At 44.7% G+C, this 16,431-nt stretch overlaps 2 protein-coding genes across 2 annotated transcripts in view; one reads left to right on the top strand and one right to left on the bottom strand.

Annotated features, from left to right (window-relative positions):
- Positions 1-996: 996 nt before the first annotated feature.
- On the top strand, positions 997-9,941 carry man2b1 (mannosidase, alpha, class 2B, member 1). The gene is made up of 23 exons (XM_060859135.1): positions 997-1,145; positions 1,698-1,800; positions 2,360-2,533; positions 2,636-2,829; positions 3,046-3,178; positions 3,282-3,427; positions 3,571-3,770; positions 3,854-3,974; positions 4,164-4,242; positions 4,327-4,436; positions 5,867-5,974; positions 6,171-6,287; positions 6,382-6,564; positions 6,828-6,925; positions 7,077-7,194; positions 7,257-7,375; positions 7,566-7,667; positions 7,769-7,856; positions 8,040-8,120; positions 8,220-8,438; positions 8,519-8,668; positions 9,159-9,261; positions 9,426-9,941. The coding sequence occupies exons 1-23, from the start codon at positions 1,005-1,007 to the stop codon at positions 9,533-9,535; spliced, it is 2,997 nt and encodes a 998-aa protein (XP_060715118.1). The 5' UTR covers positions 997-1,004; the 3' UTR covers positions 9,536-9,941.
- An 879-nt stretch (positions 9,942-10,820) lies between these two features.
- trmt1 (tRNA methyltransferase 1) overlaps positions 10,821-16,431 on the bottom strand; it is a 6,791-nt gene continuing 1,180 nt past the window's right edge. Inside the window, exons 2-15 of the mRNA XM_060859569.1 lie at positions 16,333-16,431; positions 15,811-16,227; positions 15,339-15,454; positions 15,109-15,221; positions 14,860-15,008; positions 13,405-13,488; positions 12,974-13,043; positions 12,676-12,810; positions 12,440-12,525; positions 12,117-12,225; positions 11,827-11,903; positions 11,614-11,733; positions 11,356-11,470; positions 10,821-11,255 (exon numbers count right to left, since the gene is read on the bottom strand). The exon at positions 16,333-16,431 is cut by the window's right edge and continues 159 nt beyond it. Of these exons, the coding sequence (XP_060715552.1) occupies positions 11,193-11,255; positions 11,356-11,470; positions 11,614-11,733; positions 11,827-11,903; positions 12,117-12,225; positions 12,440-12,525; positions 12,676-12,810; positions 12,974-13,043; positions 13,405-13,488; positions 14,860-15,008; positions 15,109-15,221; positions 15,339-15,454; positions 15,811-16,227; positions 16,333-16,431 (1,753 nt within the window). The 3' untranslated portion in view covers positions 10,821-11,192. The remainder of the gene's footprint in view (positions 11,256-11,355; positions 11,471-11,613; positions 11,734-11,826; positions 11,904-12,116; positions 12,226-12,439; positions 12,526-12,675; positions 12,811-12,973; positions 13,044-13,404; positions 13,489-14,859; positions 15,009-15,108; positions 15,222-15,338; positions 15,455-15,810; positions 16,228-16,332) is intronic.

The following is a 16,431-nucleotide window of genomic DNA, read 5'->3' as shown; positions in this document are numbered from 1 at the left end:
GTAGTGTATATATAATGTAGTGTATATATAATGTAGTGTATATATATAATGTAGTGTATATATAATGTAGTGTATATATATGTAGTATATATATATAATGTAGTGTATATATAATGTAGTATATATATATAATGTAGTGTATATATATGTAGTATATATATATAATGTAGTGTATATATAATGTAGTGTATATATATATAATGTAGTGTATATATAATGTAGTGTATATATAATGTAGTGTATATATATATAATGTAGTGTATATATAATGTAGTGTATATATATAATGTAGTGTATATATAATGTAGTGTATATATAATGTAGTGTATATATATCTATGTAGTGTATATATAATGTAGTGTATATATATATATAATGTAGTGTATATATATATAATGTAGTGTATATATAATGTAGTGTATATATATAATGTAGTGTATATATATATAATGTAGTGTATATATATATAATGTAGTGTATATATATAATGTAGTGTATATATATATATAATGTAGTGTATATATATATAATGTAGTGTATATATAATGTAGTGTATATATATAATGTAGTGTATATATAATGTAGTGTATATATAATGTAGTGTATATATAATGTAGTGTATATATATCTATGTAGTGTATATATAATGTAGTGTATATATATATATAATGTAGTGTATATATATATAATGTAGTGTATATATATATATAATGTAGTTTATATATAATGTAGTGTATATATATATATATAATGTAGTTTATATATAATGTAGTGTATATATATATATAATGTAGTGTATATATATATAATGTAGTGTATATATATATATAATGTAGTGTATATATATATATAATGTAGTGTATATATAATGTAGTGTATATATGTATAATGTAGTGTATATATAATGTAGTGTATATATATAATGTAGTTTATATATAATGTAGTGTATGTATCTATGATTCATCAGGTGACGCGTCACTTCCGCGTTCGGCTCGCGCACACACATGCGGGGTCATGTGACTGTGTTGTTGTTCTTCATCATGGCGGCGCGCGGCTTGTTTCCTCTGGCTGTGTTCCTGCTTCTGTGTCCGGCGGCGGGTGTGTGGTGTTTCCCCGGTGTGAGAGAACCGGTGTGTGGGTACAAGGTGTGTGAACTGGTGTTACTGTACACACACACACACACACACACACACACACACACACACACACACAGGAGGTTTGAGGAACCTAAGAGTCCTTCACTTCATCTCTGTGTCTCTGTTTCTCTCTCAGAGCTTCTTTCACTTTCCGTTTATCTTTATATAAATATCTACGTTGTTGGTGTCAGTTTGAGGAAGTTTAAGTGTTTATAAATGAACTGAAGTAAACTGTGTAGAACTTATTGATTATTACTGTGTGCTCTCGTGCTGGTTCTCCACATTATTCTTACAGATAGAGCAGGAGTCAGGGCTGTGATGATGATGATGATGATGATGATGATGATGATGATATGTGAACTGAATTTGGTTTTTATTTCTGACCCCATGGAGATGGAGATGGTGCTGTTAATAACTGTGGATTATGGGGAACAGGAATTATGTCACTGTCCCACAACTCAACAGTCTGTACATTAACATGTGCTGCGATGTCTTTAATGTGGTAGTACTGTTGTGTGTGTGTGTGTGTGTGTGTGTGTGTGTGTGTGTGTGTGTGTGTAGTCATGTCCAGCAACGAAGCCGTCCATGCTGAATGTACACTTGGTTCCTCACACACATGATGATGTGGGTTGGTTGAAGACTGTGGATCAGTACTACTATGGAGGTCTCACACACACACATAACACACACACAGACACTAACACACACACAAGGATTTTATATATTATACAAGTTTGGCTGAAGATTCTAAACTGTTTTAGGTGACGTGTGCTAGAAAAAACATGGAATATATCTAAAATACATAATAGTTATTATTATTATTATTATTATTATGCCACATATCAGCCTTTGTACTGCGTACACACACACACACACACACACACACACACACACACACACACAGAAGTGGTTTTTGCCCTGTGTTCTGCACTAATCTCCATTTTATCACTTCGTAAACATCACATGATGGGTCATTGCACACATTCTCACTCTTATTAAACACCTCAACTGTTACAGCTCCATTATCTTTTACATTTTCTGTTTGTACGTCATTATAAACTGCTTCACCACAGAAAACAGTGACACCTACATGTACACATGGTGATTAGAATAAAATATTAATAATACAGACATCTGTATACAGCATTGTGACAGTGTGTTTGTGTGTGTGTGTGTGTGCGTGCGTGTGTGTGCGCGTGCGTGTGTGTGTGTGTGTGTGTTAGGCCGTAATGAAATCCAGCATGCCGGGGTTCAGTACATCCTGGACTCTGTGGTATCGGAGCTACAGAAGGATCCAGCACGCAGGTTCATCTACGTGGAGACGGCGTTCTTCTACCGCTGGTGGAAACATCAGGATGAGGAGACGCGTAACATCGTCACACAGCTGGTGGAACAAGGTCTGAGTTTAAAGAACAGAAAAGGAACCAAAGAAAGAATGAAAAACCTTATACTGACCCTCTCTCCCCCCACTCCCCCTCTCCCTCTCTCTCTCTCTGCAGGTCGGTTGGAGTTTGTTAATGGAGGTTGGTGTATGAGTGATGAAGCCAGCACACACTACAGTGCAGTAATAGATCAGATGACTTTGGGTCTGCGCTTTTTGAACGACACATTTGGACACTGCGGGCGACCTCGAGTGGCCTGGCACATTGACCCTTTTGGCCACGCCCGAGAACACGCCTCCATGTTCGCCCAGGTAACACAAACATGCCGAGGTAATGCCCAACTAATAAATATGTCTCACACACTCAGGTTACACACAACTATATGATCGGAGCTCACCTGGGCCTTTACCTGTCCCAGAAACACACACCTGCTTCAGGTAACACTCGTGTCCCAGAAACACACACCTTTATGTGTATGTTTAGATGGTGTGTGTGTGTGTGTGTGTGTGTGTGTGTGTGTGTTTTAGATGGGATATGATGGCTTATTCTTCGGCCGCTTGGATTATCAGGATAAAGCACGCAGGATGAAGATGAAAGAGATGGAGATGGTGTGGAGAGCGAGTGAGAGCCTAGAACCACCAACTGCTGACCTCTTCACTGGTACACACACACACACACACACACACACACACACACACACTCTTCTGATGTCATGATATTTGATTTGGACGAAGACGAATGTCTACAAATACTGTGTTTATAGGAATTCTTCCAAATGGTTATAACCCACCTGAGGGGTTCTGTTGGGATCAGTCCTGCTCTGACGCACCAGTGCAGGATGACCCGGACCTCCAGGACTACAATGTGGACCAACTAGTGGAAACTTTCATTAACATCTCCTACACCCAGGTGAGGACAGGTGAGTTTCTTACAGTGTGGATCACAAGGCTGGTGTCTAAAACTCTCTCTGTGTCTGTGCGTGTGTCTGTGTACGTGCGTGTGTCTGTGTGCGTGCGTGTGTGTGTGTGTGTGTGTGTGTGTGATTCTCACAGGCTGAGAAGTACAAGACAAATCACATCATCATGACGATGGGATCTGATTTTCAGTATGAAAACGCCATCCCGTGGTATAAGAACATGGACAAACTGATCCATTATGTTAACACCAAGCAGGTGGGAGGAAGCAAAGTCCACGTGCTTTACTCCACACCTTCATGTTACCTACAGGAACTCAACCTAGCTAACATCACCTGGTCAGTTTACACACACTTATGGAACAATGAGTCACTTATTACAGCTCATATGACTGTATAACCTCTTTATTATTCTCACTCAGGCCGTTAAAGACAGATGATTTTTTCCCGTACGCTGACAACGCTCATGATTTCTGGACAGGTTACTTCACCAGTCGCCCAGCACTCAAACATTATGAGAGACTCAGTAACAGCTTCTTACAGGTCACACACACTCTCTCACACACACACACTCTCACACGCACGCATTTGTACACTAAATAGGAAGTTTGACCTAGGACTCAATAACTGGATAAAACTGCTGTTCGGTTGTCATGGTAACCAGTAAAGCTCTGGGATCAGTGTGTATTCTTTGCCCTTTAACACATCTTTTTATTTACATTTGCGTCTCAGACATGTAATCAGTTGGAGGTTATCGGTGGCCCAAAGTCCACACACGGCCCGTTTGGGGAGGGAGACAGCAACACATTGAGTAAGTTCATTAATTATTCACAGAAATGTTCTGCATCCTTATTGGCTGCTCTGTAATAGACCCAACGGCTATCTGTCCAATTAGAGCATGCGATGGCTGTAGCGCAGCACCATGATGCAGTTTCAGGCACTGAAAAGCAGCACGTTGCCAATGACTATGCCAAGATGCTTGCTATTGGCTCAGCACACTGCCAGGTAATGTTCTGTCACTGATAATAATAATAATTCATCAGATCCTGTTTTAAAAAAGGAGAATCCTAATGAACAAGCCTGAGGTGACTTTGGTGAGGAAAAACGCCTTTAGATGATATGAGGAACGAACCTGATTGCTGATAAACACCAGAACATACAGCTGACTGACACAACATTGGTTCAGAAGAAGACATGACGTCTCCTGGTGGCTTCATACACAACAATCCCATGAGACACTGACTGACCATGAAGATCAATCCCTGGCAGGGTGACCACCGGGAGACGAGACTCCAACCAGGGGGAGAACATCAGGATTGATGAAGTAGCTCCGTAAGAAGAGACGATCAGACCAGGAGCTCAAAACATTGGAGCTCGTGAGTGACATGTAGAGCTCAACAGAGAGAGAAAAAATTATGTGCAGACAGGAACTCCAGCAAGACCAGCTATGACATCATAACTAAAAATCTAGAGCCAGAAGGTGACACAGACATGAGGGCTTCCTGGGATGTAAAGCATCTCAACACTCCACAGTCTGCAGACCTGAGGGACTTGTGATGGTGGTAAGGAGACAACATCCAGACATCCCAGTTCACCAAACACTCTGTGACCATGAACCCTCCAGATCTGCTCCTTTACCTAAGAAAATATATTCATAAAAATCTAAACTAAACAAATGTGTTTTTATCCTGGACTTAAACACTGAGACTGTGTTTGAGTCCCGAACACTAATTAAAGGTCTGTTCCATAACTGTGGGGCTCTTTGTTCTCCTGCTCTTGATAACTAGCCATCATGAGGTTTTTTCTGTGGCCTCCGTTCTTTCCTGACACATTTTATAGTACAGTCCTGTGTCAAGTGTTTTTATACATTATCTAGTTTTGTTCACCAGGTCCTCCTTCATTCTTAGTCCTTTTACCATCTTGTGCCTCATCTGTTCTTTAGCCACTTCCATGATGATGTCTAGTAGGATTTCATTAGTGTTCCTTTTCCATGGATCAGCCTGAACTGGGTATATGGTGAAGAGGAGATATCTCTGGCACCTACAAAGACCCTAGATAGTGTGACAGTGGGGCAGACACCAGGACCTGGGACGTTTGATCTGCTAAATCGAGTAGATCCCCTGGAATAGGGCTAGTTAACTTCATAATGATGTCAAACACTATTTGTGTGTAGGATGAGGATGAGGTTCCTCTTTGAGTCTGGTTCCTCTCAAGGTTTCTTCCTCTTCCATCTAAGGGAGTTTTTCCTCCCCACAGTCACCTGAGTCACCTCAGACTTGTTCATTAGAGATAAAGACAAACACATTTAAATATTAATCTTGTATAATATTAAAGTTTTGTATTACATCTCTTATGTTCTGTAAAGCTGCTTTGAATTGGACTGTAGTGCCTTCTATCACACCCTCATCACTGTATTCCATTGTGTCTCTCTGTAGGTGCTGGTCAGAAACTCTCTTGCACTTCTCAGCGGCTCTAACGTGCCACGTGTCTTCTGTGAGAACCTCAACATAAGTGTGTGTCCCGTTACTGAACGCAGCAAACAGGTAACATTCACAATGACACACTAACGACCTGCGGAGCCTAACGGTAACTCTGACAGCTCTTTAAGGTGAAGCCCAGCAGGCCATGCTGCAGTATCTCAGCCCTGAAACCTCCAGAACAAAATCTTCTGTGATTCTGCTGATATCTTTGTTCTCAAGACTTTAGTATTTCACTGTTAATGTTGTCTTTATCTCTCAGTTCTTGCTGAACGTGTATAATCCTCTCGCTCGTCCTGTGCGCTGGTCGGTTCACCTTCCTGTTAACGGATCCGTGTACAACGTCACCGACTCAGACAGCACACCTGTGGACAATCAGGTGGGTGGGATTCAGAGCTTCTTTTTAACCGACAGGTTGTTTAAGACAAGTGTGAGATGACTTATTTTAACCACCTTCTCTGTCTGTCTCTCAGGTGATTCCTGTTTCCAAGGCGACTCAGGATTTGAGGCGGGATCGTGGTTCTGCTCAATTTGAGTTGGTCTTTCAAGTTCAGGCTCCTCCAATGGGCTTCAACACTTACACCATCACTCTGGTGCAGGACAGCCCTGCCCCACCCCCACCCAAACCTGGAGCTCCGACCTCCATCCAAAACAAGGTGGGCACACAGTCCCTCCATCCAGAGCCTAAATCACTGCCAGGATAGACCCTAGTACCCACAATGCACCCAGAACCAGCTCAGAAGCTAGTGGTCCTACATCCAACAGTCCCTCTATGCAGAACCAATAAAGACCAAAATAGTGTCCTATTCCTCAGTGTACATAGTGTATTATGTGTGTGTTATTACAGTGTAGTGTATTAATAATTGGTGCACTATAGTGTGGTTATGGACAAAGCTAGTGTGCGTTCTTTGTGTTTTAGTACCTGAAGGTGACCTTTGACACACAAACAGGATTGCTTAGTGGTCTGACCAACCTGGAAACACAGCAGACCATCAAACTCATGCAGAACTTTTACTGGTGTGACACACACACACACATTAATGTTGTTACTGAGGATTAAGTGAAAACCTGACACTCAAGACCATCTTTTGTGCATCAGTGTGTATTTGATCTAATTGTGTGTGTGTGTGTGTGTGTGTGTGTGTGTGTGTGTGTGTGTTGGTTACAGGTACAATGCAAGTGTTGGCAACTCAGAGAGTGCTCAGACATCAGGAGCTTACATTTTCAGACCAAACTCAACAACACCCATTATTATTAACACAAAGCCTGAAGTCACCACACTGCAGGTAACACACACACACACACACACACACACTCTTACTGTTTATAACTTTGTGTTTGTGTACAGAACTCTGTGGTACAGGAGGTGAGACAGCGGTTCAGTCCGTGGGTGTCTCAGGTTGTACGTCTATATGCTGAGAGCAAACACCTTGAGCTCGAGTGGACAGTAGGACCCATACCAGTCAAGTGAGGACACACACACACACACACACACATGCACACACACACAGCAATAATTAGATAAAAAGCACAACATACTAAAACCCCAGAATATCACACTGATCGTGTGTGTGTGTGTGTGTGTGTGTGTGTGTGTGTGTGTGTGTGTGTGTGTGTGTGTGTGTGTGTGTGTGTGTGTATGTGTATACACGCTCAGGGATGGGCTTGGAAAGGAGGTGATCACTCGGTTGGACTCAAGCATTGAGACAGAGGGATATTTCTACACTGACTCTAATGGCAGAGAGATCCTACAGAGACGGTAACAATAACACAGTCTCACACACACACACACACACACACACACACACACACACACAGACTGTACAGCTCGGGTCACATAATCCTTCTCTATCCAATCAGGAAAGACTATCGCCCCACATGGGACCTGAATCAGACGGAGCCAATTGCAGGGAATTATTATCCAATCAACACTCGAGCGTTTATAAAGGTTTGTGTGATTCAGAGGCTTATAGAATATTCATTTATTTAAATTATGACTAAATATTCACATTTTTGTTTTAAGTAATATACATATTTTTCTGTGTATTTAAGTGGAATACAATTTGATTGAATTTTTGTGCGTGTGCGTGTGCGTGTGCGTGTGCGTGTGTGTGTGTGTGTGTGTGTGTAGGATAAACAGAACCAGCTGACTGTAGTGACTGATCGTTCTCAGGGCATCAGCAGCATTTATAATGGTTCCCTGGAGATCATGGTAATTAATTCAGGCTCCACACCAACACTACAACACACACCTTGTTCTACACATGTTCTAACGTGTGTGTGTGTGTGTGTGTGTGTTGTTGTGGGCCAGGTGCACAGGCGTTTGCTGCGTGATGATTATCGAGGCGTGGGTGAGGCGCTCTCGGAGCCAGGAGATTACTATGACGGACTCTCTGTGCGTGGACGCTTGCTCTTGGCTCTGACTCCGCCCAGCACCGCGGCCGACACCCACCGCCCCCTCGGCCAGGAGATGGTGTTCCAGCCGACCCTGTCCTTCCAGCAGGGGGCAACACACAGCACCACACCAAAGGTACATCATATACTCAACATATGCTACATGGTATAAATATACAAATCATCACACCTGACTGCCCCCCCCCCTTCCCCCAGTTCTCAGGCTTGATCTCAGCACTGCCCCCTGCTGTTCATGTGCTAACTCTGTCTCAGTGGGATCAGGATTCTGTGCTGCTGAGGCTGGAGCATCAGTACGAGCGCTCAGAGAGCCATGTTCACTCTCAGCCGGTCACAGTCAGTCTGCAGGTAACACACCAGCTTTACGTCTACAGTCTGTGGAACAGTATTCAGCATCAGCACCATCTCTACTGGAGCATCCTGAAGGAGAATCTTCTTCATCTGTCTAATCTAAGGCAACAAGACAACCTTCTGAAGCACTAGCACCAGCCCTCCTTTTGGGGTGGTCTAGCCTTACACAGGAAGTTCATGGTCTAGCCTTACACAGGAAGTTCTCCTAGATGTTTGATGGCAGTTGTTTGTGCTAAATATGGCACAGGCAGTTATTACACTTAGAGGGCAGTAACTCTTTCACCCCGGTGGTGTTACTGATCATTCAGTGTTCTGTAGTTCCTCGTGTTTGTTGATGATCCTGTATGAGGATCGGAAATGATGATTACTATGATGTCATCTACAGCTACTTCATTTTCAGAACTCTGACCATTAAAATAGTTGATTCACTAAACCCCACTGTGACCTCTGACCTTGTGTGTGTGTGTGTGTGTGTGTGTGTGTGTAGAAAATGTTTTCCAGTCTGGAGCTAATGGGTGTGTCTGAGATGAGTCTGGGAGCCAATCAGTGGAAAGAGGATGTGAATCGCATGCAGTGGAAGTTCAACAGAAGTATGGACACACACACACACACACACACACACACACACACACACACACACACACAAAAGAGAATGTTTTATAAATGTATATATTCCTACACACTAATATTAACGTGTAAACATTAGATGTTTAGAATCCTTCACATCCATTTACATTAAAATGTTGTGCTGTAGGTGAGACAGCGGCGCCCCTGCATGAGCGTGTGGGAGACCCCTCACCCTGGGAGATAACACTCAACCCCATGGAGATTCGCACCTTCCTGCTGCGAGTGCGCAACAAATAAAATGACCAATCACAGAGCTGTGTCCCTGCAGCAGCCAATGACTTCACAGTGCCGGTCAACCAGCCAATCAGAGTTCAGCACAGTCCCAGCTTTACTGACAGAACCAATCACACGCCGTGTCTTTCAGCCTGCACTGATTGATTAATTAATTAGAATTTCACATTAAATTCATCTCTTTAGGGACATTGAGTTTAATTGACGTGTGTGTTTAACAGTTTCCCACAATGCACTGCTCCTGTTCACACACACACACACACTGCACCCAGATCTCAGCAGGCCCATGTGGATAAATGTGTGTTTTAAACAGACTTTTTGGTGCACAAAGTGTTGTTGAAATATTTTAATGTGTGTATATTTTTATACTTTTCTGAAACCCTCTAAGAATAAATTCATGATTTAACAGAAATCGCAAGTAACCCGACTTTCTCTTTAGTTCTGTCTCGAGACACACATGCACTCGCTCACACACACACACACACGCTCACACACGCACTCGCTCACACACACACACTCGCTCATACACACACACACATGCACTCGCTCACACACACACACACATGCACTCGCTCACACACACACACTCGCTCATACACACACACATGCACTCGCTCACACACACACACTCGCTCACACACACACACACACGCTCACACACGCACTCGCTCACACACACACACTCGCTCATACACACACACACTCGCTCATACACACACACACTCGCTCATACACACACACACTCGCTCATACACACACACACTCGCTCATACACACACACACTCGCTCATACACACACACACTCGCTCATACACACACACACGCACTCGCTCACACACACACACACACTCGCTCACACACGCACTCGCTCACACACACACACATGCACTCGCTCACACACACACACTCGCTCATACACACACACACTCGCTCATACACACACACACTCGCTCATACACACACACACTCGCTCATACACACACACACGCACTCGCTCACACACACACATGCACTCGCTCGCACACACACATGCACTCGCTCACTCACACACACACTCGCTCGCTCACTCACACGCACTCGCAGGCTCACACGCACTCGCAGGCTCACACGCACACACGCACTCGCTCACACACACACATGCACTCGCTCGCACACACACACGCGCACTCGCTCACTCTCACTCACTCACACACACACTCGCTCACTCGCTCACTCACTCCATCCGCATGCAAAAAATAAATAAATGAACCATGTTGATAACACACCTGAATTTAAACATCACTGACTCGTCTCACTGCAGCAGCAGCAGCTCTGTGCTGAGAGTTTATTCATCAGGCAAAAATAATACAGTAAAATAACATCCCACAACTCCAGCTGAAACATGATGACTGTGTAAAGGAGCAGAAGACGATCCATGGAGATGACTGATGACTCACCTTAACATTTCATCTCCTAAAAAAAACTTAAAATCAACAACAACAAAAGATTTTCCTTTAAGTCAGTGCTCCTGTCTGTCCACTAACAAATCAGCTGTGTGCTGCATCACCATGTGACCACGTCAGGACACGAGGAACATATGAGTGATGGACCTCATGATGATCTGACATCTGTAAAGCTCTGAGGATCATCATCATCATCATCATCACACCGTCTGCTCTCTTGCTCAAGGCTCCTGCTGCTCGGCCTCATGGGAGTAACAGCACTTCTCTCCGTGTGTGCAGGTGCCCTACAGACACAAGACAATGTATTTATTCTCCTAAAAAGACGTAAGTAAAGTTTCTGCACCACTCAGATATTATTATATTTATTCTCCATATTATTGTCACCTTGCGGAATTTTTTGCAGGGGAAGTTTTTAAGCTGAGAGGAATCTGTGATCTGGTTCTTCCTTTTCCCCTGAAACAGCTTCCTCTTATCCTCCAGCTCTGAGGTTATACCACCACTACACACACACACACACACACACACACACAATCAGGATTCATCAAGTAAACAGCATTATGAATTCTAGTGTCTGTATTTAAAATTATATACCAGTGGTATGTGTGTGTGTGTGTGTGCGTGCGTGTGTGTGTGTGTACTGACCCAGATTTAGCACGCGCTTTAGGACCCCAGTTAGCCTGTGGGTTCTCCTGGAAACGTGTGAGGTGGCGTTTACGTGACTGAGGATTTGCGTCGTCTCTCACATCAAAACACGCCTGAACACTGAAACAGTCATTGTGTCTGATTTAGGTAACTGGATATTTATGGTGTGTGTGTGTGTGTGTGTGTGTGTGTGTGTGTGTGTGTGAGTCTTACGTGGGTTCTGTGGAGAGAATACGGAATGCTGGACTTGTCTCTGATAACCTCTCCCTCTTCACTGGGTTCTTTTTCTCCTACACACACACACACACACACACACACACACACACACACACACACACACACACACACACACGAGTTAGGGCATGTGGATTGGGACACGCCCACAGTGGATTGGGACACGCCCACAGTGGACTGATTATAGTGCAATGTTATAATGATATAAGCAATGTAACAGTGTGAAGTTACACTGAGCACACTGGAGGGTGTAGAGACAGGACACTGACCCAGCAGCGCATGATGTCCCACAGGACTGCAGCAGGAGCATCAGTCTTCAGTGCATTCTTACAGGCGTGAGACAGAGACACTCTGTAACCTGCATTCAACACAGCTGACCTGGGGAGGGGAGGGAGAAGGGGAGGGAGGAGGGGAGGGAGGAGGGGAGGGAGGAGGGGGAGAGACAGAGAGAGCGAGAGAGAGAGAGAGAGAGAGAGAGATCGATCATCACTATCACCAATATCAGCATCAACACTACATTAACCAACAGAGTAGGAGCACAGCCAGGCTAGGTTAGTGTGTGTGTGTGTGTGTGTGTGTGTGTGTGTGTTACCTGAACTGCAGCATGGAGGGTGTGTTACAGTGGATGGTGCTGCTCAGCTGATCTAGAACATAGTACAGAGGAACATCCTGTAGCTCCTGTAGGAGAACATCACACACATACATTTAATTCCTACCCTCTCAGTGTAATTCTCTCTCTCGATTGGTCATCGCGTCCTGTATGTCAGCCAATCAGCACACACACACACACACACACACACACACACACACAGTAGCAGTGTTACTAACCTCAGTGACCATGCTGAGAACTCCCTCGATGCGCTTAGACGTCCCGAAGCGAGACGGGTTCCCCGCCACCGCACTCAGAACTTTCTGAACAAACCCGACATCGTGTATAGGCTCCGCCCAGATCGGACCTCCGAGCTAACGACACACCACAAACATCTTGAACACGGCTCTTATTTCACACTAATCACCTTTATGACTATTCCTGCACTCTAATATTGTACTGTTTTTAAAAGGGGAGGAGGCTGATTATTTGTGTCATTAGTGTGTGTGTGTGTGTGTGTGTGTGTGTGTGTCAGACCTGATGTCTCTGACCGCAGTGTGGACACGATTCTCCAACAGGTGGTCCTGTAGCAGCTGAGTACTTCATACTTTAACACACACACACACACACACACACACACACACACACACACACACACACACACACTATTCAGAATAATTTGGGTACAATAATAGTGTTTATTATAAATAAAGTACAGTTCATGTTTCTGAACAACATTTCTAACCCTTTACCCTCAGTAACCCTCCTGAGATTATGGCCACACCCTCAGTGTGGCATCTGATTGGTTACAATAGTGTAATCACAGCCTAATGAGCCCCGCCTCCAAACCACACATAGATTACACAGAGACAGTGTCAGGATATACAGACAAATCCTACAGACTTCAGGGGGGGGTGTGTGTGTGTGTGTGTGTGTGTGTGCGTTTGGGGGGTGGGGGGTTTACTTACTTTTTCCCCTGGCTGGTTCTCTTGCCCATTCTCTGCAAGTGAAACGTTCCACAGCCAACACAGTTATACACCAACGCCTGCTTACTGCACACACACACACACACACACACACACACACACACACACACAGTTATACACCAACGCCTGCTTACTGCACACACACACACACACACACACACACACACACACACACACACACACACAGTTATACACCAATGCCTGCTTACTGCACACACACACACACACAGTTATACACCAACGCCTGCTTACTGCACACACACACACACACACACACACACACAGTTATACACCAATGCCTGCTTACTGCACACACACACACACAGTTATACACCAACGCCTGCTTACTGCACACACACACACACACACACACACACACACACACACACACAGTTATACACCAACGCCTGCTTACTGCACACACACACACACACACACAGTTATACACCAACGCCTGCTTACTGCACACACACACACAGTTATACACCAACGCCTGCTTACTGCACACACACACAGTTATACACCAACGCCTGCTTACTGCACACACACACACACACACCAACACCTGCTTACTGCACACACACACACAAACACACACACACACAGTTATACACCAACGCCTGCTTACTGCATACACACACACACACACAGTTATACACCAACGCCTGCTTACTGCACACACACCAACGCCTGCTTACTGCACACACACACACACACAAACACACACACAGTTATACACCAACGCCTGCTTACTGCACACACACACACACAGTTATACACCAACGCCTGCTTACTGCACACACACACACACACACACACACACACACAGTTATACACCAACGCCTGCTTACTGCACACACACACAAACACACAGTTATACACCAACGCCTGCATACTGCACACACACACAGTTATACACCAACGCCTGCTTACTGCACACACACACACACACAGTTATACACCAACGCCTGCTTACTGCACACACACACACACACAGTTATACACCAACGCCTGCTTACTGCGCACACACACACAGTTATACACCAACGCCTGCTTACTGCGCACACACACACACACACACAGTTATACACCAATGCCTGCTTACTGCACACACACACACACACTTATACACCAATGCCTGCTTACTGCACACACACACACACAGTTATACACCAACGCCTGCTTACTGCACACACACACACAGTTATACACCAACGCCTGCTTACTGCACACACATACAGTTATACACCAACGCCTGCTTACTGCACACACACACACACACACACACAGTTATACACACACCCACACAATTCTTAGTTTACCACCATATTTGTACCAGGGTGTTAGAGTGTTTGTGTATATTAATGGGTAGTACTGGTGTGTGTGTGTGTGTGTGTGTGTGTGTGTGTGTGTGTGTGTGTGTGAGAGAGAGATTACCTGGCTGAGTTCTTTACAGTAGCCTGGCCTGTTCTGACTCGGACAAATACTCGGATGTAGAAATCAACACTGACGCTCAGTAAGGGCTGGATGTAGCGCTGGTACACATTAGCATGCTGATCCAGACTGTGTAAGATGATTCTCAGGGCCTACACACACACACACACTTTTTTTTACACACCCTGTATAGAAGTAAACACCTATGGCAACGCCCACCCCACGTGTATAAGTCAGGTGTTTGTGTCTCACCATCTCATGACAGTATTTGGATTTGACGGAGATGGAGCCGTACTTGCTGTAGCACGTCTCACCGCTGTTTCCCGCCATCACAGCCATGTCTGTACAGGTGATACACAGCAGACCTGCAGAACCAACACACACGGCTTACAAGCTCTATATAGACACGTAATAAGCACAACAACTTTATGGGGAGAGTTTGGAGATTGATGAGTTGTCACCAGTGCAGAGCTTTAACTTACCTCCTTCACTAACAGCCTGAACTGCTGCATCTAGGAAAGGGGCGGGGCTTCCATATGGATCCAAATCAATGACATCATATCGTGCGTTCTTCCCTCTCGCCTCGTACATCAGCATACTGGGAGAGAAAAGTGTGTGTTTGTTTACCAGCCGGTGTGTGTTTCTGTCTGTGAGTTTGTCTGCCTGTATATTTGTATTGTCTGTCTGTCCATCCTCCTTTCTGTCTGTCTGTCCGTCCATCCTCCTTTCTGTCTGTCCGTCTGTCCATCCTCCTTTCTGTCTGTCTGTCCGTCCATCCTGTGTGAGCTACCTGATGTCACTGTTCTACACCTCCGTCAGGTGTGAGAGATTGTTGTGCTGTGTTTGTGTTCACACTCCACGTTTATTTCTCACTTACATAACCACGTAGAGTGTGACGTACTGAAAGGCGTGTGCGTGTGTGTGTGTGTGTGTGTGTGTGTGTGTGTGTGTTACCTGGCGTCTCTGTTCTGGGTCTCCATCAGGTCTGTGACGTTGTTGTGTTGTGTGTTGCGTGTGATGAGGTCAGCAGCTTTAGCTGAGAAGTCATTGGCTGTGACACGTTTTAATCCCGGCACCTCGAGAGCGAATCGGACTGAGCGCAGTCCAGACGCTGCCAATCCCTCCAGCACACACAGGCCCTCGTCACAGCGCTTACCAACCTCTGCTGTCTTAAACTCCGCCTCCTTTCTCTCCTCCTGCACTGTTTCTCCCCTTCTCTCTCCTTTCTTCTCCTCTGCCTGTTCTGTCTCTTTCTCATCCTTCTCCTCTTCAGTCAGGGACACAACCATTCTGTCCTTTTCTCCAGGAACAATGATGCGCACTCCTCTCTGAGCCAGTGTCTCTCGTGCAAACTCAGTAATCACTGCACACCTACACACACACACACAAACACACACACTCTAGTATAAATAAACGTAATGATGTGGTGATGGTGAGCTCAGATGTCCTATGAGAAGCTGATGGCGTGTTCCTCACGTTAGATCCCTGTTAAACTCCTGGACTGGGTTGTAGAAGACCTCGTTAGCTCCAGGAAACAGCACTGACGCCTTCCCCTCCTTCACAACCGTCTCTCCA

This window comes from Tachysurus vachellii, chromosome 23 (assembly GCF_030014155.1).
Source record: "Tachysurus vachellii isolate PV-2020 chromosome 23, HZAU_Pvac_v1, whole genome shotgun sequence".
Classification (NCBI taxonomy): domain Eukaryota; kingdom Metazoa; phylum Chordata; class Actinopteri; order Siluriformes; family Bagridae; genus Tachysurus; species Tachysurus vachellii.
Note: the sequence above shows the minus strand (reverse complement) of the source record. Positions and strands in the feature narration are given on the sequence as shown.

Excerpts from the sequence above, each read along its gene's own strand:
- man2b1 (XM_060859135.1), top strand. The coding sequence starts at position 1,005 with ATGCGGGGTCATGTGACTGTGTTGTTGTTCTTCATCATGGCGGCGCGC. Across the intron at positions 1,801-2,359 it reads GGATCAGTACTACTATGGAG|GCCGTAATGAAATCCAGCAT; the intron begins GTCTCACACACA and ends TGTGTGTGTTAG. Across the intron at positions 4,243-4,326 it reads GGGAGACAGCAACACATTGA|AGCATGCGATGGCTGTAGCG; the intron begins GTAAGTTCATTA and ends CTGTCCAATTAG.